The sequence below is a fragment of the Platalea leucorodia genome (assembly GCF_965183815.1).
Source record: "Platalea leucorodia genome assembly, chromosome: 1".
Lineage (NCBI taxonomy): Eukaryota > Metazoa > Chordata > Aves > Pelecaniformes > Threskiornithidae > Platalea > Platalea leucorodia.
Genome location: NC_138823.1, coordinates 129,690,571 through 129,713,196, shown reverse-complemented (window position 1 = coordinate 129,713,196; position 22,626 = coordinate 129,690,571). Strand labels below are relative to the sequence as shown.

General features: G+C 37.0%; 1 protein-coding gene across 4 annotated transcripts in view; it reads right to left on the bottom strand.

Moving 5' to 3' along the window:
- Nucleotides 1–22,626, bottom strand: part of ANKRD28 (ankyrin repeat domain 28) — a gene marked incomplete at its 5' end in the record, with an annotated part of 128,442 nt that overhangs the window by 53,990 nt on the left and 51,826 nt on the right. For all 4 annotated transcript variants that reach the window (XM_082317631.1, XM_082317632.1, XM_082317629.1 and 1 more), the window contains one exon: nucleotides 5,613–5,691. In XM_082317631.1, coding sequence (XP_082173757.1) covers nucleotides 5,613–5,691 — 79 coding nt within the window. The remainder of the gene's footprint in view (nucleotides 1–5,612; nucleotides 5,692–22,626) is intronic.

Sequence of the window (22,626 nt, the reverse complement as noted above, 5' to 3'; positions counted from 1 at the left end):
CTATTTAATTATTTTCCTAAGGGCTAGTATTAGCTTCAGAAGTTCTTCCTTTTTAAATGATCCACTTTTTATCTAGAGAAGATGACCATGGAAGTACTTAAAGTGGCAAGCAGAAATTCTCAGACTACACTGGGGAATGAACAGATGCAGAAGAAAACTTTTCCTTAGATAGAAAAATATGTCAACATTCAAGAGGAGATACAGAAAAAGTCTGTAAAGTAAAAGCAGATTTGAGACGTGACTTGAAGCAATCAGTAATAGAAATCTAGGGTAATTTCCTGTTGAAAACTTGGATACTTGGAAAATTATTGCTGCAAAAGTAATGAATAAGACCTTATTGAGAGAAAGCTTCTTCCTATTTATAAGCTAAACGCATAGTAGAGGATCTACAGAATGGGGGGGGGGGGGGGGGGGGGGGGAGGAAAAGTCTGAGAGGGCCAGGACTGGGATATCTTTTGACCAGCCACAATGATGCCTCAACAACAGTTTTTATTTTGTTGTTTTTTTGTTTTTTGTTTTGTTTTGTCTTTTTTTTTTAAAAACAACCAAATAAAAAGCCAACAAAAAAAACCCAAACCAAAATCAAAACAAACAAAAAAAACCAAACCAAAAAACACATGGAGATACACTGGCCACAAAAGGGAGGAAAACCACAATCAAGTCCAAGCCATCCTCCAGAACTTTGCTGCCTTGTCAATGTAAGAAGTCCATTCCCTTTCAGAACTTCATAGTTTCTGCCACATCTCAGCCACCACCTCCTTGAGCTTCAGAGAGCAACACAAGGTTCTCGGACTCCTTGAGCTACTGAACGCTTCTACCTTTTCATAAGTCAGCTTCATTTTCTCTCTCAGAGAGCGTCAGAGCAACTTTCTTCACAGCAACTGACTGTTACTGCTGCCAGAGGGAAGTTAAGACAGCTCGAAAAAGAAAACAGCAGCCAACATCATTGTCAAAAGAAGAGGAAGCAGCTGAAAGATACAGCCAGTGTAAAAGGAGCCCCTGTGAAACGCCTTCGGCCCCTGGGTACATCTGCAATCCAAACAAAGGGAGCTTCTTGCGGCTGAGATTTTTGCAGCGATAGCCTTTCAACAGCTGAGCTGTGTGACTGTCATTGCTTGGACTTTTAGTACTTGCATAGCTTCAGAATTAGATGAAAGAAACGCAGGTAGAGTGGAGTAACATTGGAGGGTCTTTAATCTCCTCCAAAATCTGTTATTACTGTAATGATAGTTTTCCAGTGTCAGCACAATTCTTACATTTTCCAGCTGACCCAGAGGAAAGCACAACAAATACTCATGGGCTGCCAAACCTTAATCAGATTGAGTTTGACCACACACTCATGTACGCTGAGCTCCATGCAGTGAAAATTTTGGGTTAAACAAACAGAAATGTGTTGTGTTAGTATTTAAGTATCAATGTAATATAGCAACTAAATCTATTCAAAAGAAAACAACAGATAATTCAGATGTTTATTTTCATGAATTACACTGATTTCAGGGAAAGCAATAATAGTCTGCATGTTATTTTAAAGAAAACACATGAAAAAAGTTAGTAATCAAAAGAACACATTCTGGGACCACACTCATCTGTCCTGCTCCTCACATGTCACTTGCTTGCAGAATAGACTCTGATGGCATTAAAAAAAAGCATAGGACAAACAGAAAAAAAAAGTTGTTTTTTTTTTTTTTTTTTTCTTCAATAAAGCAAGAAGCCAGAACAGTTCACATGCAGGACTTAACTGAAAGAAGGGTTTGATTTTTTTAATCAGGACTTCTTGGAAAGAACAAAAAGTTGGACATGCAGTTAATTAAGACTTAATTATTTTACTTTCTACTTTTCAGTAGTTTGCCATCAAGTATTTACACAATTAAAGTCAGTGCAATTATGCAAGGTAGACAGATGTATTTGTGCAGCAGGATGCTGAGCTGTACATACATCATAAAAATATAACTGATGGGTGTTACAACTCTTCACAGAGTAATACAAAAAAGAAAATGCTTCTAAAATTATGATTCTCAAAAGACTAAAATATAAACTTTTGTTCCATCATTCTGTATACTATAAACAACCATCTTTGTGCCTCTTTATTTACTGTTCACCTCCTTACCTAGCATATTTAGGAAAACTGATTGCTTATCTAGCTACAATGTAACAGGGAGAGATGATTTGAATATTTAGACTTCCACAGACCGTAAGTGGTATGACAACTTGGTGGCAAGATGTTCATAGCCTCAGGGGACAAGTTTATTAGCGTTAAGTGAAGCACTGTCACAAGATAAAAAACAGAAGGCAATCTACATGTCCAGCCCCAGACTGGAGTCACTGAAGCAATTTTCTTTGGTGTTCAGAGCCTGCATCCAAACCATCACCTTCAGGTCCCTTGCCCAGGTGGAAGACTGCAATAGGAGAGGTCACAGAGCAGCCTTGAGATTTGGTGGGAAAATATCTCAAGAATTCAAAAACTAAGCATGCTTGCATGACTGAAAACTTATTCTACAAAAGTCTGCAAATAGGCCGAATAGGTTATATCTTCAGAATGTGCAGTATGGGTCGCTTAGGTCTATAGCAAAGTAATATAAAGATATTGTAACAGCAACGTGTGATCCAAAATACATACCTGAAAGCAACGTGGATCCCCTGGAGGGGGATGCAAAAGATGTACCAATCAAATTTTTAAAACTATGTCTAGGTAACATATGATACACACTTTAACTAAGAATAGAGAATAATGAGGAAAAAAAAATCAGGTAAGAGACACTGAGTAGTGGAAAGATTAATACTGACTTCAGTAATTGTGAGGTCGAGTTTGAAGAAAGAAAAAAAAAGTCAAAGCAAACAGCCTTCGTAAGATGGCTTGCACAGCAGGAAAACTGTGAAGTAGTCTCTAATACCATTCCAGCAAAGCTACATTAGAGGACATTGCAAGTTGCAAAGCCAAGCTCTCACAAGGTGAGAAATGCTAGGATGAAAGTAGTCTACACTACTTAATTCAATCCCTTGTGCAAATACATTACAGTAGGTCTATTAAAGCCACATACAAAATTTTTACATGCAAATTTACTGCACAGAGGAGACTGTTGTTCAGAAATGTTATTTATTGAACAAACTATTTTCTCATTGTTCAAAAAGGTCTTGCAACACAGCAAGTGTTCTTCAAACCTTGCTGTGGTAACAGATGTTCTTTATTTGCTCCCTAATACTCATCTATTATGACAAAATGTAACACTGTACATCTGTCTCAAAGGAGAGATTCGATTTCCAGCTGAAAGAAACACAGTAGATTAATTTTCTGTATCTTTATGAAATGGAGAGGATAAATACACTTAACCTCTGTTCCCCATCTTCCAATTGAGAGAGTTAAAAGAAAAATCTTGGCTTGTGCATTTTGAGACACCTAGACCTGATTTCTCAGAGACGTAGCTGGTGCAGCACTTCAGGTACCACTGAGAGCACTCACACTTCACAAACCACAAAGATTTCAAATCCAGTATTCAGAAATGAGGAAGACTAAGTTTGTGACTACTTTTTAAAGAGCCTGGTTTAAGGTGCTTGCCTAAAACCACAGCTTGCAAGCAGGTAATATACACATTAGTGCCCAAGTACAGCACAGCCTTTCAAACTGAACAGCCTTAACACGCAGACATCGCTTTCTCATCCTGCAATTAATGCTCCTCTTCATTCACTTACAAATGCATCAACAACTGGGATCTGTGCCTCCTCCGCTGTACCGCCCCAATTCATCCCCAGCGCAGCTTCTGCCTGTGAAATTCATGAGGCTGTGCTTCTGCAGCAAGGCACAAACGTGGAACTGAAGTTCACAGCATAGCACGTGAGCACAGCAAGGGTAGACTGATACTGCCTATACATTCCACAGCTTTCGATGCTTTTGATTTTGCAACTATTTAATGTGTTGTTTTGTGTAAGTAAATCTTGATTTTCATTAAATAAATGTTATCTGAGACATATCAATGCCCCCCAGTCTTCCTGCACAATCTGCAGACACAGCAGCACCCCACAACCCCTCCTCCACCTAACAGCTCAACTTTGGACTATTTGTACAGCCCTAATTCTTAGTTCTTCGCTTCCCTCCTTTTGTTTTCCAATTTTTCTTACACTTATCCCCAGGCTATGTGCCCAGATAGCATGACTAACCTTTCTTCCCCTACTGCCATCCCCCAATCAGGATCTCGTTTCATTAATACCTGAAACTAGAATCTTGCTCTTTCCATAAGCCCTTTGCCCGAGAGAGATTTTCTTCAATCACGGTTCTGGTAACTGGACCCTGTTCACCCAAAACAGTCAGAAGCTTCACTCCCAGAAGTAGCTGACTACAACTTTGCAAAGTTTATAACATGGTTAGTTGTTTTGGGGTTTTGTTTGGTTTTGTTTTAACCACTGTGAAAACTCAAACAAAAAGAAATACCCTTGCCAAATCCAAGATTCCTATTCAGAAGAATGGGGTCATTATGTATTTTCAAGAGTCACCAGAACTTGTTTTTTTTTCCTGATAGGGAAAAACAGCACCTTCTCAGCAACACAGATGAACTTTTCTGGACAAATTATCACTATAGAATATTTCAATGAGAAATATATATAAAAAATATACATAATGTGATATTAATTAAGTGTAAGTATATATAATTATATAGAGACAGTACATATAATATATATAATGAGAAGATTGTATCTTGCTAAATCATAACAAATTAAATTGTGCCTGGCAATTTCAATTGAAAGTCTGGAAGCGATTCCTACCATCTTAACAGTGACATTTCCTTAAAGCAAAATTTGTTATTAAAGGTTGACGGGGAGAGTGGGGTGGGGGGTGGAAATAGCCAGCTTTACACAGGTAAGCTGTGCCATTATGCAGACTGAAGATTAAAGTAGTTCTATGGGACTGTTACAAGTTTTAATCTTTCTGTTTAACCTTAAGGCTCCATATCATACATTCAGACTCAAGCTGATGGGTAGATTTGTCCAAGATCAAAGACAGTCAGTTCAGTACCTCAGTCCTGAAGTTTTGCTTTCAGGGTTTTGGTTTAGTTTCTTGGTTTTCTACTTTTTTTTTTTTTTTTTTTTTTTAAAGACAGAAGTATACTGTTTTACAGAACTTGCACTTTGGCTAAGTACAAATAAATAGAAAAAAAAGACGAGATTAAAATTTTCAGCTGATACTAATTATATTCTGTGCATTTAAGCCAACAGCAAAGGATACTTAAAAATAATATAGCCAACTCTGGATGCTGTCTTCTATGTTCAACTTTAATTGTTTTTCTGAAGGCTATTTCAGAACCAAAGCAATGCTGCTAACATCTACCTATGACATATACACTATTACTTCTTTAAACTAGAGTTAAATTACCTAAAGCTGATCATGCTACTAATAAAAATAGCTATAACTTAGAAAGCTTTCTACAAAGAAATATTTTAGAGCAGATCTAAACAGTATTATCACACTGAAAAGTCTGGAAACCAAAATTTCAGTACAAACATCTTTGATTTCTAGTACATTAAATATCTCAATAAAAGCTACACAGACTAAGATGTACATAAAAATTTCTTTGGATGTGCACAGAGTTATTTTTTTTTCCATTAACAGGAACAGAACATACCAGATAAAATAAGTAGTTCAATAATTTCTGCATCTCCCAGATAGGCAGCAGCATGTAAAGGGGTCCTTTTCTCATTATCCTGTGGTAAGAGGGGGGAAAAAAGGTTTTATTTAAAATAAAAAGTATGTTTTAGCATTCTGTATGAGTTATGAAAAAACACTGCATAATAGTGCATCTTCCAAATATTGTACATTTTCTATTTTAGAAAACATAATTACTCTAAAGACATTAGTCACACTTATAAGACAAGCATGCTTCTCCCTAAGGAACTCTTAATACCTACATAGTCAACTAGTCTTTTCCTGACACACACAGGTTGACAGATGCTCATCACGTCGTTAGATTAACCCATCAGTTAGAAATCACCATTCACTTGTCTCCAGAGATAGGAACTTGAGGCTGTCCTACTCAGTTAAAAAATGGTGCGTCACCTTCATATGCAACCATTAGTGAGAAACATTTTCTTTGGAAAGTTTAAAGTTAGTTTCAACAGTTATTTTTTAAATAGAAAATAGAAAAGAAGCTGGAGTGAGTAGGAGCAAAAATACTGAAATCCGATTTTGACTGTTTTGTTTACTGTAAATAAGCAAAGAGAAGGTAGAGATGCAATTTATTTTGCAGAAAACACTCTGGAGGATGCAAGTAAGACCCAGCACTTTTGAAAAGGTCAGGCTGATCTAAGGTTCTTTTGCAGGTATAAGTAAGAAGACTTACTTGGCCACACACAATATATACTGATGAAGATTCACTTTTGAAAGACTAGCACAAAATATTTCTCAACTCTTTCACAATCAGTGCCAATTTCCCTGCGAGAGTTTATAGCTTAATCAGAAAAATAAGATCACTTTCACATCACAGTGAGTGATAAAAAAATGAATGAGAACCAACCAGCTTGCTCTCTGAGGGAAGGCCGCTGAAAAATCAGAAAAGAGATGGATCATCAGTTGGCATCCTGGGTCTGCCCGAAGCTCTGCTTAGATGTCTACATCTTTTTAGTAGAGTTTCAAATACATTGGGGGTGAGGGATCAAGATTATAAGCAGCAAGAAATTTCAAGTCACAAGACATTTCTCTTAGTTCTACTGTTGTGTCACAATTATGGTAAAATTAACACACATTTTAACTGACATTTTATTGTGAAAAGCATTCCTCTCCCTTGCCAAAATAACCTTATTCAGTGAATCCCTACTTGAGAGCCAGCAGCATACAAGAAGAAAATTAAAGTTCATGGCAGGAGAGATCTGATAGTAGAACCAGAGCTGAGACCCAAGAAGTCAATTCTAAAACATAAAAGACAATTTCAGAACTTAGAACACTCACCCCACCCCCCTGCCAAGACACCACCACCACACGCACAACCCCCTGCCCCAAACAACCTACTCCCTGTTTAGTCCCTGCTCAGAAAAAGTCTAAGTTACACAGTCATCATCTTATCCATGTTTCCGAACATTTTTTTAATTATACACTAGTAATTCCAAATTGAGCAGTGCCAAACTGACACTGATGCACCCTGAATAAGGAATCAATACTACTTATCACTAATGCCACATAATGCCTCACAGTACCAATTACTTGCCAGTATGTCTCAATTACAGATTACACATTTGTGACAAAAAAGACAGCCCCTAGCATCAAGGACTTGCCATCTAGGGGGGAAAAAAAAATTTAAGAAAAGGACAGACAGGAAGCACAAGGAAAAAAGTAATGCACATGTTAAACTTGCTTCCCCAGCCCAAAGGCAGTAAAGACCAGCCAGCAATGAAAATCAGTTTTCATTCCTCCCGTCTGGAGGAACAGAGCTACTACAGCGAGCTAATGTTTTGCCACCCCATTTAAGTCTTTTTGACAATGCTGAAGAGCCTATAACCTACAGATTAAGGAACACAGAAAAATGAGTATGATATTACACTGTCTGCAATTTCACTGCAGAGTTAGAGAAAATAAGAGTGAGTATGGCCTTCTGTAGAGACAGTATTCACTCAGTAACACAAGTAAATACTGCATTCCCCACTTAAAGGGCAAAACTCATTATCATCAAAATTTTCATCACATTTGTTGTGGTGTTGGTTTGTTTGTTTAGTTTTGAAATTTTGTTTGGTATTTTTTAACATCTCAGTGACAGAAGTCATGCAAGTAACCAATCTGATATAACCAATCAGAAATCTTCCAATAAAATGGTGGAGAGGAGGGAGCTGTTTGTCTCAAAAAATGCTAATCATCAAACCCCAAATTTATTTTCCTGAAAAATCCATGGTCCAAATTTCTGATAAATTCAAGCCATGCTTCTCCAAAAATCCAACTTCTAATCATGGAAACTGTTGAGCATCCTGAAACCACCAAGCTACAAACATGAAAGCAGCTTGAACACAAGAAACATTTCCACTCCAGCACTCCTATGTTTCCAAGTTGCGTGTTTCCAGTCACGCAAATATTTCGGTTTTGCTGCTCTTAAGCTGACAGCTTGAAAATACTCAAAGTCCAGCTCCCAGTTCTGCAGCAGGGAGTACAAACTGGGCGGGTATGTATGCAGGAGGCTGGTGGAGACTTCCCTGCTCTACAGCACCAGGGCAGCCCTGCTGGGATGCTCAGGGCCTGTCACCTTCTGGGTCAACTCCAGTGCTTGGTATTTCAGCAATCCCAAGCCCCAGGGTCTCTATCGACCACAAATATTCTGCATGCTGAGGGTGCTTTGACAGAAGCCCTGACTTTTTTTTCCCCTAGTTTCATAGCTGGCATTTGTTGATGCTTCCAAACATTTTTTTTTTTTTTTTTTTTTAAATTTAACTTCTCTGTGAGAAAGTTTTTGCTTTAGTATTTAAAAAACTGTTTTTCAGAACTTCTCACAAAAGCAGAAATGCTGCATTCAGCAAGCTCTCATCAGTATGCAGAAGCCTTTGCTTCCATTAAAAGAAAATTCTAATTTTGTTCCATCTGAAGTCCTACATTTTATTGGTGAATTTTAATAAATGAAATCTGAGTAGAACTGAAGAGAATTCTGTATTTTAAATGCTACTAAAGTACTGCTATACAGATCAACTACTTTTTATTAAAAAACAGTAATCATTTGATGAACAAATTTCATCTGCAAATACAAACTACTACATATAAAGCATTACAGTAAATAACACTAGTCAAGCTTTCAGTTTTAACAAGCAACTTCAGAAGCAGACATCTTGCAGCACTGATATATCATACTAATACAAATACTGGCCCTAGTGTTGTTCCTTTAATTTCATAAACTTAAATGACACTAAAAGAAACATTTCAAGAGAGAAGGGGTTTTGTACGTAAGTCCCTGTTACACAGAATGTAAAATCTAACACTGTTGGTACTGTTCAATTCCAAATATTGCTGTATTACTGCAATATTGGACAACACAGAAAAGCAAGTGTTGTGCCATATTCATTTTACAATTCAAAAATCTGCAAGGCAAATGGGACTATTACAACTCTAAATCGGCTGTAATGTTAGTAAGGAAACACATCAAACTAATTGCATTAGGCAAGTTTTACACAGTTGAAAGAGAATGTTGGTATTCCAGTAGAAACAACAAAGAAATTTATATGCCTAATAAGAAACTCCAAAGTTTAATTCCAGATATTGGTCAACGCTGTCAACAAACTAAAAAGCAATAAAAGGGCTCAGTCCTTAAGGAATCAGTTTTCAGAATGACAGTTGTGTCAGAAAACCCCCAACATCGTATTTATATGTGCCTCTGGATTGCATTACATGAAAAACACATAGTCCTTCCGTTCGCAGTACTTCCATTTCTCAAGTTTCCCAAACATTTCACCTACACAGGAGTTTCTATAAGGATTGCAACATGATAAATGCATAGGAGAAGGCCTTATGACCCCGTTAAAACCAAATTTGGAATAAACTGACAGGGAGAGTGGTGCTACGAGCTTCTTCGTAACTCCCCTAATCTAGAACAAGGGTAATGCCACCTCTGTTTCATTTTAGCTAAAAAATAGGCTTTAATTGTTTCGCTGGTTATTTCATGGATCAAAATGTCTATAATGGACAAATCTATGGCTAATTTAAACATGCAGCATTCAAATCTACCTCTTTTTAAAGCAGTAAGTATCCTTTGACATATAACAATTTATTCCCGGTTTGGGTTCTACCTCAGCAATTGATTTAAAATAACTACATACAACTACAGAGAGTTTTAATGAGCTAGATGCCTTAAAGGCAGATCTCTGTTATCCCATATGTGTCCAGTAAGACTGCTGTAACCTGATTATGGCTTCCCTAAGAGTATATTAGAATATAACTTCAATTTGCCCTCCAAACAGTTCAACATCTACTCATCCGAAATCTTTGAATTAAAGTATTTTTTGGAAAAGCATGAATGCAACTTCCCCCTTCATAAAAACTCCTCTTTATCCTGTCTGCTCTTCAAAACCAAATTTTGCAGTAACACTTTAAAATGCTCTCATTATTTCGTGATCACACTTACAGAATATCACTTAATAGGTGTTTTCTGCTGTATCACTTGTCAGCTGTCTACTTCAATACCATCTGTTCCTGGAAGAAATCAACCCTAAATACACAATCATAAATCTTGAGTTTCAATTCCAACATACCCTGTAAGAGCTTTAAAAATAGTTTCACTTACAAGGAATGTTTGTTAAATATAACACTTCACTTTTAGTGTATTTTTCAGTTAGGTTAGAGAGATAGGACTATTCAACCAGCATGATTTGTAACTCCTGGGCTCACAGGTCATGTATAAGAACATGATTACAAAATATTTCCAATTCTTTGATAGTGTGTGTCCAATACCACAGAGGTCTCTCCCAGTGTGAAGTCCCAGTCCTACGCTTGAGTCACTAGAACACCGAATTTTATTTACAGATTTTGCTACAGTTTTTAGAATTATCATTTCGTAAGGTAGAATAACTGTCTACTCTAAATAAAGTTTTTGTTCTTCCACACAAAAAAGAACCCATTTAAATATTTGGCTTTTATGTTCCAACTTTAAACTTCACAAACGTTTAGTTTAGGTACATAGTTCTATAATTGAGGACACTAACTCTTTGGAAGTATGTCCAACCACAAAGTGGTATCTTAAAAACACATAACTAAAACTTGAAAATTAGTTGTATTATTGTCAACTGAAAGTAGAAGATTAAGTATTAGGCTTTCAGAACTTGTAAATCTGTGACAAATTAATTTTTTATCCCTGCCTTGAGTGTAATTAATCTGCTATTTCTTTGGATTTTTTCCCCAGTATTTCTTAATTCAGTTCTCAGAACTTCACATTGTCAAAAAATTAACAAATTTCTAACTGACTTTAGCTAACGTCATTTTTAGAAGCAGACCTCTATTTTCTCACCATATTTCAAAATTAAGATGCAGCTCCAATATAGCAAGCAAGTCTAACAAGCTACAATAATGGTCTTCTGCATGCTTAAAAACAGGAGGAAAGCATGCCATTAACAACAAAAATAATACATATTACATAGCTAACCACAGAGTATCCTTTGAAGCCAGATGATAGATACATCATAGGTGAAATGACTAATTTGTCATGCTGACTCCATTAATTTCTTGAACTAATGCTCATGCTACTATTTGCATGAACACTTGTACTGCATTTGAATGAAACATTTTTTGAAAGCCCAGTATTAAACTTTCACGAATAAGACTTTACAACTACACATTACATCTCAGGACATAGCCTCTTCATGCCATCTATTAGGACAGAGCAAATCTGGACTTCCAAGCAATCACAAAAAGCTGAGGAGCAATCTTTGCTCTCTTTCTCATTACGACAGCAGTAACCAGTGACACTAGAGACCTTGTCCAGTAGGAAGAAAGGAGTGCCTTTAGCAACGAGGGTCACTTCAGCCATAATCTGCCAAACCCCAGCGTGGTTTCTAGTTAAGATCTTCAGTACCAATTTAATATTGCATGCTCTTTGACTTGATTCTAGATAATAATAATAAAAACTGTCACACTGTGGATTAAACCACTAAATAATTTAGTTTTGAGTGCCACTGTAGCTTATAGAGACCTTAAAAAACATTAGATGACAGTGGTAGGTGTACAGTAGAAAATAAAAGGTAAGTCAGAAGAGAACTACAAAGCACCCTGGAAAAAGGTCACGAGAGCACAGTTTTAGGAAAGACCAAGCAACCAGCAAGCACAGTGCTTTTAGGAGATTAGAAGAAAAGACTATTAGCTACATAATTGCAAAGGAGACACTAAGTCTCCTCTCCAAAATTTGAGTTTCCAAATCAAAATCAAATGCTCAGCAGCTGCAAATGGACAAACCATACAGCTGTTCAGGTTTTGCATATGGGCATATTTCAGAAACAGGACAGAAGTTTAACTTGGGTCTGGGTGAATGGGCAAAAGAGGGACAAACCCACGCTAACTGAGTGGCATTAAAAACTACATAAATGGACAGTCTGATCTATTCCGATCTTGTCAATAACGGCAGTGATAAAAGGCTAAGAAATTTGGCTATAAAAGCTTTTGAGCTATATCCACATTTCCACCATGAGAAATGAATGAACAACAGAATGAACATTGGTCAGGAAACCTCTTTCCCTGGGACAATAAGGTATCTGCCATGTTGAGAGGTTTAGAGGAAAAAAAAAAAAAGTAAGTATCACAGACACATCCTAAACTGGAGTTTTAGATTCTGTAACAATGGCAACCAACGCTAATGCACTTCATAACAGAACAGCTGTCCCTTCCTTTTCTTGCTATTGGAACATCCCAGGCAATCATGTTTCTTCCCTAACATGAAACCTGGAGTGTATTTGAAGTCTCACAGAAAAACAGCAGGTCAAATATTTGAGTTTTACCTTTACCTAGAGGAGAGCGGAATGACACTGCCTGTTGCATACCATTCCACCTTACAGGGACACAAAGATAAATGGGACTCCCCACCAAGGAGGAGGCAAGGAAGAATTCACGTTGCATGACTTTGCTGTCTGGGCATACTTTGCAATCCCAAAAGCATCCTCGTTTAACCTGATGCCTCCAGACATTTTTAAAATGGAATTTCTGTGATTGAATTTAAAGTTCAAGTTCACAGAACAGCACTAAAATCCATGGAAAATAGTTTACTTCCCATTCAGCCAATGATTATTTGATTCTACTCAAAACTCTATCCTCACCGAACCATTACACCAATTCATACACAAAATCTTATAAATAAAAAGTACATTGAAAGTTTAGTTCCTTTCTAAAACGTCTGAATAGTAAGAGCAATCTGGTGGGAATTATTAAAACTAAGTTTGCACAGAAAAAACATCTAGCATTCATCTACATTATAGTGACTTACCATATTGGAATATTCACTTATATTCAACCACTTCTTATTAAAAATTCCTTTTTAAAAACAAATAAGATAGCTCAGTTGTATCTTTCTAGTATTTTTGTTTTTAAGTAGCACCTGGAAATACCTTTAATAAAAACTGCACAAATAATATCAAGAGTTCAAGCTACATGAACAAACATCAGATGCCAGAGCGCTCTCGTCCAAAAGGTGATCTGGTATTTAATATCGGCACGCAGTAGAACAACTTGACAGGAAGGGGATGGGAGAAAATCTGCTGTTTTAACTTTTGTTGAATCTCAAACTTTAATGCCCATAGCAACTGAGGGAAGTGTAATTTTGAGTGCAAGTTGGTACTACACTACAAAAAAGACTAGCAAAAAAGGAAACAAGTTCAGAACAATTAATATTGTTAAATAACACTATTCTGGACATCTTTTCAGAAAGTTAACTCTTCAAATGGTAGCTGTCATATGTCACAAGCATTAGGCACAAAACACCACTCCGGTGTAACTGTTTTAAGCCCTGTCCACTTAAAACAGTGGCACTGAAAGAAAGACACACAATAATAAAAATTGAGTCACATTTAGCGCAAGGAACAGCTATTGAGCTTCAACTCCATCTATGATTATGATTGCTGGATCCCACAGCCAGCTAAACTTTCAATCAGAGAACGAGAGTAAAAATTTCTCATTTAAAGATGTACGCTCAAAAAAATAGAAGTTATTTTGATGTGGTTACAACATTTAAACAGTGAGATTCAGTTCACGAGCATGCCTTGTTTTCAAGAAGGCCTTTTTCAAATACTAAATCTTCAAAAATATGCTGTTTTACTAAGAAAACAGACAAAATTTTGTAGAATACAGAGTGGTTTTTTTATTTGGTTGCTGGAAGACCATTATTTTTGTCTGCCAATGACAAGAAAGAATGAAGTTAAATTTCCTACTTTTGTTAGAAGTTATGTTACTCCTAAAGGTAAAAAATTATCAATAACAACACATATGAGGACAAGTGGGCTTGAGGTATTCTGGTAGACATTGCATCCTTATTTCTCACAACTAAGGAGGTACACAGCAAGATGACTTTTTGACTTGTAGTCAAGTATTTCAAGAAACATATTTTGAAACAACCAAACATTGTGTATTTTTCCACTTCCAAGTAATTCACTTCAAAAACATCTCTCTCCGATTTTTTTTTTCCCTTTGAAAGTACTAAGTCAGGGTGCTTTTTGGAAATACACATCTTCTCATACCCCTTAACCTTTATGTTCCATGCAGGTTTTGTAATGTCGCTGTCACTGTTATAATTCTTGCTGGTCAGGTTTTCAAACTCATGTACAGAACAAGCACAGCTTCTAAGAAAAGCTGAACCTAGGTCTCTGTTCTATAAAAATGTCTACATAACTTCTTTTGCCCAAATTACAAAGGCTAGGATTCCTTGTGAGTGAACTCAAGCATCCATTTGGGTGTCGGATAAGGACCTGAATAACTGAGCAGGTTTTGTGAGCTGCTCCCTTTCACTGGAAGTTGCAACATCAAGAATTTGGTCCCATTTATCACTAATAAAGGCTACTGAATTCTTGCCCAATACACGGAACGAATAAAGAGCTGTTCTCTACCCTTTGATAAGAGCAACTTGATCTCACGGTACAGCTGAGACATTTTGGATGTATTTTCCTTCCGTTAACTCAGGAATTAGAGCAACTTTAGGGCCAAGACTATTTGTTAATATACTAGATCATTGGGCAAGGGGGGAGGGTGGGGACAGGACCAGCAAAAAAGCCCATCATTAGAATTAAAAAAATATTCACCCACACACCACAAACATATATAGCATTCAAAACTATGCTATATTTTAAAAAAACAGATACAATAATATCTCATGAAAAATACTTTCCCTTAGCTTTACCCTTCCCAAATGCCAAATATATGATTCGAAAACATTTACCTGGTACGTATGGCAGAAAAAAAAAACAACCCAGCTTTTAATCAGAATGCAGTTGCTGATAAGAAGAATGACAAATGACTCAAACTATTTTTGAAAAAAATAAGTCCATAACAATGGCCTTTCCATAATGAGAGTACAGCGATGCGGAGCACATTACGTAACCCAGCCTGCGCTCGTGGAGCGGGCCGAGTGAGGGACGCCGATTGCCTTGTCTTACGCTGTCATCTATCTAATATTTGAGGACACAAATAAGAAAATATGCTAAGAGAGAAAACAGTACAATACAGGCTCTGTTTATGCTCCAGTGAAAGATCACACCACACTAGGTAAGGTATGCACATCTCCAGCCCAGTTTAAATCCACCACATTACATTCGGGCCAATGACACTTTTGTTCAGAAAAGCTGAGGTTTTTGCCTTTTTCATTGCAAAAGCCAGTGCTAGAATGACAACCCTATACGTGTCTGATTTAAATCAGGTATTCCTCTCACTAACTGCATTCTCTTCGTGACAGGAAAAGATGTAGTTTTCAGGTTGTGTGTTTAATGTTAGCACCTCTTCTTCTTGAAGCAAGCTATAACATTTTGATTGTGCACATAAAGTTAAATAGCTTTGTAAAGTCAAGTCAACTAGCTGCAATACGCAAAGTCCTTCTGTTAAGATAACCTTATACTATTCTGAACACCTCACTCAAAGTAGCATACAACACAATCTATGCTAATACAGAGACAAATTGTTAGGCAAGAAAAATCTGACAGAATATATCTATTCTGAAGAATGGTAAAAACCCCTCCACCGAACAATAAGTGTCTGAAACAGAAAACGAAAAGTCCCTACATTGATCACAAAAGAAACCCAACAGAAAGCCTCTGCTAGCGAGGATCAAAACTCCTCCAAAAGTGCCAGTAACATCAGGATCAAAGTATTTTACTTACACTATTCCTTAGGCTAAGTGGACAAGGGATAAGCTTAGAAGGTAACTGTCATTACAGGAAAGAGCTAGCAGAGACTAAAGCAAGACATTTGCACTCCTTTGAGACCACAAGTCAGCATCGTGTAATTTATTTATGTTACAATAATTACACATATATATATGTATATAACCAGTATTTCATGCAAATAAAAACTGAAATGAAATTAATGATTAGGAAGGATGATAATAAAGTAGGACTTTAATAAAGACTGAACAGAGGACAGAATTCCACTGGTTTTGGAGACGGAAAGGTACAGGCTGATATCATAGGCCTGAGAAAATTCCCGTCAAACTTCATATTCCAGACAGACACTGTATCTGAACTTTTGGGGCATACTCTTCAGCAAGGACTCAGAGATCCCTCATTGCAAAAGGAACTTTCAGTTCATTTGTTCTCAGACCTGACACCAGTATGAGCCTTTCCAGGCCTTACAGCCACCACGAGAGCCCTCCTCCTTGGGCATTTACGGGATAGCCCTCCCTACAATATGTAGCAAACAAATGAGAAACACGTTCTTTTCCCAGTTTTTGATATACATCCATCATTTATTACAGTAGATTTAAGGAATTTAAAGGTGTGTCTACCGTGTGTAGAGCCTGTGTACAAGGGCCAAACTGTACGAAGGAAATGATGGTGCATTAGATATTCCACAGTAGGTACGTACGTTAGCTTTAACCACTTGCAGAGTGGAGAAAATTTTTTTTGTTCAAAGGTATGTTGCAAACGCATAAAGAGTTTTCACCCAGAAAGTGACTGCAAATAATCAGTAAATCCAAATCTTATCTTGCTATTACCAGTGATGCATTCTTAAAGGACTGTGTCGATGTTGGAAGTTAATGCACATGAAGCCTACCGAGCTTTTTTCTTCTCTCTGCTCTTTCAGTGGGGATGTTCTGTTCTCAAATACCAATCCTTTGCGTGACAGGCACAGCAACTGCCGGGAGTAACCCCAGTAAGCTCTAACTATTCAAGACCTTGCCTCTAGCTTGTTTTTCAAAAGCAGCAGGAAATGCAGAACTTCAATTATGCTTTGAAGGTTACAATCTTAAGTAATAATCACTAAAAATAATACGGCAAATCAGATGTAATCTACAAAATCATTATCACTAAGAATCACACTGGAGACTCAAACACAAAATTCTTGAAACACATTTAAATTTGATCTAATTATTCATGGTTCTCTACATCAATGCTAATTTTTCAATGTTCAAGAAATAACAATGGCCGAAACAAAACTTGTCTGTCAAACCCCCAATTACTGTAAAACAAATCCAGTGTACAGCCAATACAGTAAAAACACTGCCATGCAGACACCCAAGCTTGTTTGCCCAGTTTAGCAAACAGTATAACCATCTTAGCGTAGTGCTAGGCGAGCTTACTAGGGAAGGAGGATATACTAGCCTCAGTAGCACATCACACTAATATTAATTCATACCAAGTCTCTAAAGAATATCTCTCATTACCCGTACAAAGCAGCACCACACCATGTAAGCACATTCTTCTTTTCAGAGAGTCCTACCCTTTGCAATGGTAACTTTTTGAGAGCTACCGTCCACAGATTCCACTGTATCAAGTAACAATTTGCTGATGTTAGTCAGATTATCCCGTAATTCTGTTGCAGGTTTGTTTGTATCACTCTATTAAGAGTGGTAACTCAATACATCTGAAAATCTCATTTGCACAGGCTAAATACAGTGTTATGGACATGAAGCAAGGAATTATTCCTCTTAGGACTGGCAAGGTTTTCTCATTAAGAGTTTCCATTCTGAAGAAAAATGCCTAATTATACAGATTTGTATTTAAAACATTCTGAATCTGTTTTTACACCAGAAGAGGAACTCAACACCATTTGGAGGCACTTTATATTGAGGCTGAAAAACATGATTCACTCTCTAAACCACTAAAAAGGAAATAAGATATCTGATTATTCATCACAGATGACACACTTGAAAAACATTCCACACTAATGAACCGGAAATCCACAACTTTTATTAAAGTTAAGTAACAGTAAATAATTGTTATATTATGAATTTAACTCTTCTTTGAGTAGCTGGTGGATATTCTTTTCAATATACAATTTGCAGCAAATTTCCACAACACTCGGAAGAATTAGGTCTCCAAAGTTCTCCGTTTCTGGAATCAGTCAGGCTTCAGATTCATGGAGCAAACTGTCTGAGCTCCTTTAGAAGTGGAAGAAGTTTTCCTATAGGAAAAGCTTCCCCACATTTCCTGCAGCAAGGTTTCTTCTTATCCCTTCAGATACATAACACGAATATTCATCTTTTTAAGAACTGACTTAATTCTTTACCAAAATAACCCCTGGACATCCCCATATGGTAGTGCTGAACTCTATCTACTCCCTTAAAAACACACTGAAACTTGAGCACGTTCAGCGGCAAGATGTTTTACAAGCTAACTTTGTATCTTGTTAATAAAACCTCACACACATTTACCTGTGCTATTCACATAATGTCCTTCTCAAAACCAACTCCTAGAACTTCTTGCATGCAAGATACTTCAGCACCACGTTAAAATTGATGCTTGGCTGTACGTTCTGAGCACGCAGAACCTGCTCCTGTCTGCAAAGGACCACAGACACTCTCCCAATAGACAGGATTCTTCATAGAATCTTCCTGCTATTCTTCAGATGCAAAGAAATTTCAATGAAGTGAACACTTTATAAAGCAGGAGAGTCTCATGACTCATCACTTCACCAGGCTGGTCACACAGGAAATGGGGGTTCCTGTTTGCGGTGGAAACATTAAGAAAGTTTAGTATAGAGATGACCTAGAAGCAGAAAGCAATACAGTACATTGACGTGCACACTGGACAAAAGTCCAAGCAAAAGTTTAAGGAGAAAGAAACATCTTGCCCTCGTTCTACAGCTGTATTTTATTAGAAGTCCATGGGCAAACAGGATAGAGAAGATGAGTGCTACCATTAGTCTCTGAGATTATATACTTTCTCCTCTCCCATATCTATGAAAAATATATTTACGTATACCCCATGCAAAATGAAAACATACCAAATTAAATAAAGCCATTAACTATTTAAAATGCCTCTATCTAATTACAAAAGATCTCTCAATTCTTATTAGAGATCTGTTCTGAGTAAGAGAGAGGTATCATTACCGTTATTTAGGTGGGTAACAAAAATCCTTCAATCAACAATTAGCAGTGGAAGCGTCTGAAGGCACACTCAGCTTATTTTGCGATTTATGCCCACCCTGACTTTACCTGCTCTCTGTGAGGTCTCACTGCCCCCTGTTTGCCCAATACAAGATTTCTCTCTGCTCCGGCCCCTGAAGCTGGGCTCCAGGCAGAGGCTGCCAGGCAGGAGCTGCTGCACTGAGTCAAGGCCATGTTTCTCAGTGGTGTTTTCTTACTGGAGGGATTCTCATTATTAGTATTTGTTCATACAGGAACATTTTATTTCCTCTCCGACCTCCTACAGTTATTTCAAAGGACGTTTCTCACTGTCAATTCATTATATGCTTACCGTCATTAGCATTAGAAAAGCTACCATTTTTTTTTAAAAAAAAAAAAATATATATACACACACACTCACATTTTATGTATAACTTGTATGCGTGTATATATATAGGTGCACACACGTACGTATGTGTCTTGTCAGTATACAGCTCTTATTTGCAGGAAAACTCACAGCGAGCCACTGCGCTTAATAATCCAAAGGATGAAATGGAATTAAAATAACTAGTACCAAACTCTAAGTTATAACTCATCCTATGTTCTCATCATATTGAAAAGTCTTTCAAACTCACAAATACCTGTAATTTTATCCCCTAAATCTGCCACACTCTAAATTGGAAATAAAAATGGATTACAAATAATGTTCAACCAAGCAGAAACCTTTCTAATGGGAAAAAAAGAAACCAACTCCAAAGTTGAATAGTTTTAAATAGATAAATAATTTGGAAAATTAGCAAGCAGTTTTAAAGCAATTTTTCCCCTAGATCTGACCTATAAAACCTGAAGCTATAAATCTTAAGAATAACACTAGCTACAACTAGCATATTATAAAATATGGGAAACTAAAATTGGTTCTTTCTAAATCTCTCTGAGGAAAAAAAGCATTCTCGATAGCAGAAAACATGCAAATATTTCTATGTACTTTATTAATACATCAAAAGTCACCATTTTTCACTAAATCCTTCTTTGCTAGGATTAGACTCAAGATATTACAGCATTTTTGGAGAGAAGGTCTTAAATTTAAGAGTGTTTTTAATAGGTCTAAATTGTGCACTCCTCCAAGATATTATTACAGCTACACATTCACATTGTCAGTCTAGATAGCTCAAGTTACAAGAATTATAGCGTCTCTTTATTAAATGCTTGCCTGCAATTGGAAATTAGCGAAAGACCCAATTAAAAAGTGACTGATACTTTTAAAAAAGAAAAATGTATGCCAGATTGAAACTCTCTAGCAACGACCACAACTAAGAAAGGAAAAGTTCATACCCTGACCTATTAAGATAGGAACTGAAAAATAAATAAATTGTGCTCTTCAGAATATTTTACTATTTTCTGGATGCCTTTTTAATTCCTCCCTCACATTCAAATCAGCAAACCAGAAGTTAAGACACTGCCTGCACAGTCTGTCCTGCCAGGGAATACAATAAGATGCTGCTCACAGTACCAAATACATTAGTACAAGTTTTTGTTGCCAACTCCAGCTGCCAACAAAAAAGTCCTTCACGCAAATAAGTCTACGTTGCCTGCAGGAACCTGACAAAATAGTTACCAACACTGGGTCCAATGCATGCCTGAGACACAGACTAGTTAGCAAACCCATAATCTCTCACCTCTTCAGAAACACAACTTAAGAGTTAAAAACCGTGCACAATTCCTGCTTAGCCTTTGCTGCATTATGCTAGCTTTTAACTACTATTTATTCCCACCAGTTTAGATACAAAAGCCACATGGTAGCTTTGCTCTGATTGCCAGATGCTTTAGCTAGTAACAAGGGGTGTTATAGATTAATTGGCCTGGAAAATGATTTCCCTATAAGCATACTCCAGGTGGAGCAAATCACAAACCATTACGAAACATCACAACACTTTTCTGATCAATAGTCATAGTATTCCTGAAGTGGAAAGGAGTATCATTTGGACACGCCTGCCTTCCCATTGCTTTTATCTGGCCCATGCAAATCTCTGTGCAAAACTGTCAAAGTTTTCCCCCCTGTTTTCAAAACTATTTCCACTCCCTGTTAAAAACAGCCTCCCTGAACCACCCCCAAAAAGCACAGAAACGTGCTACTGCCAATGAACCACCACTATTTGAAAAGCATCACGTACTAACCTGCTCTGAGCGACTTCTTCCAGTTGTCCCAACCAGCACATTCTTACACTAACGTGACTCTTAAGTTACAAAAGGCACTGACAACAAAAGGCATAACTCAAATAATTTATGTATAGCAATTAATGCAGAAAGAGGTTTTTGGAGGCATAGATATATCACACTAAAGTGAATTTACATTTGTACTTGTATGCATGCACCCTTTTTATCAAAAACTGAAAAAAAAAAACCCTACATTAGTCATTGGTAAAATAATCGGCTACAGAAAGATAATGAACATAAAGGTAAAAAAATTCCTAAAGATTATTTTTACCTCATTACACATTACAGTTTTTTGTTTATTTGTTTTTAAGCAAGGTCATATTTACTTAGTTAAGTTTCTTTACATTGAGAGATATTTCAATATAGTTGCTGAATTAGACAGCAATTGCAGTTTTCCACATAACAATATATACAAAAATTCTCTTAACGTATGAAATAGGTACAGAATTTATTTGTATTATCAGAAAATTGAACTCTACTGAATTTTGTAGAATGTTCCATATTTCAGCCAAGTAATTCAGGCTTTCCTGTTCTACACTGCACTCTCAAGTCTGCAGAAAAAAACCCCAGCTACCCCACAGTTCAACCCACACGGTTAAGGATAAAGGTGAAAGCCCGGAGACCATACATTCATTATCTATTTTTTCTATTTAACCTCTTTTAGGACTTTGCTGACCAATACCAGCATCACAAAGAATCCTTCTTGGTTTTTAAACTGTGCTTTAAGTTTCATCATTAATTCCTAAATTACTAGGAGATTTGAGACCCTCGATAATCTAATTCTCCTGGTACCCAGAGCCAATGCTGTATGGGAAGTCCTAGATTTGTCACTAGACTTACAAACCAATTTTCTTCCTCTTTCAGTCTATGCAGTGACCTGCAGAGTAAAATCAACTACAAAATTTAACAGATAATCAAATAAAACATCTTATCTTACCCTAGAATGACATCCAGCAACATTTTCCTAGCATGCAAATAACACAAACACGAAGTTATGCAAACCCACATTTGGCAGGACTGGGAAGGGAGCCCACATCTCTACTGCAAGTGTCATCAACACAGCAACCCTATTGCTCAAAATAACAAAGTCAGATACATACACGTAGCCCTCCTACTTGTACCTCACACTTTGGTGCTACTGGATCATAGCCCTTGCCAGTCCCAGGAACAAAGCTTGGGATTTATGGGCAACACTTCATTGCTATCTAATACAGGTAGGGGGTAGGGAGGGCAGACAAGATTGTTTGGTCCCATAGTTTTGTTTTCCTTTCTTCCCAAAATAGTAGCACAGGTAAGCTTTTAATTTATTTTTTTGGTTACTTACTATAGAAAAGAGCCATTAAATTCAGAGCTGTGCTGGATGGCCAATAATCCAGAATAGAAAGCATACAGACATTGATTGCTGCAGTCCTCTGTACAGTACGTGGAAATTCATTTT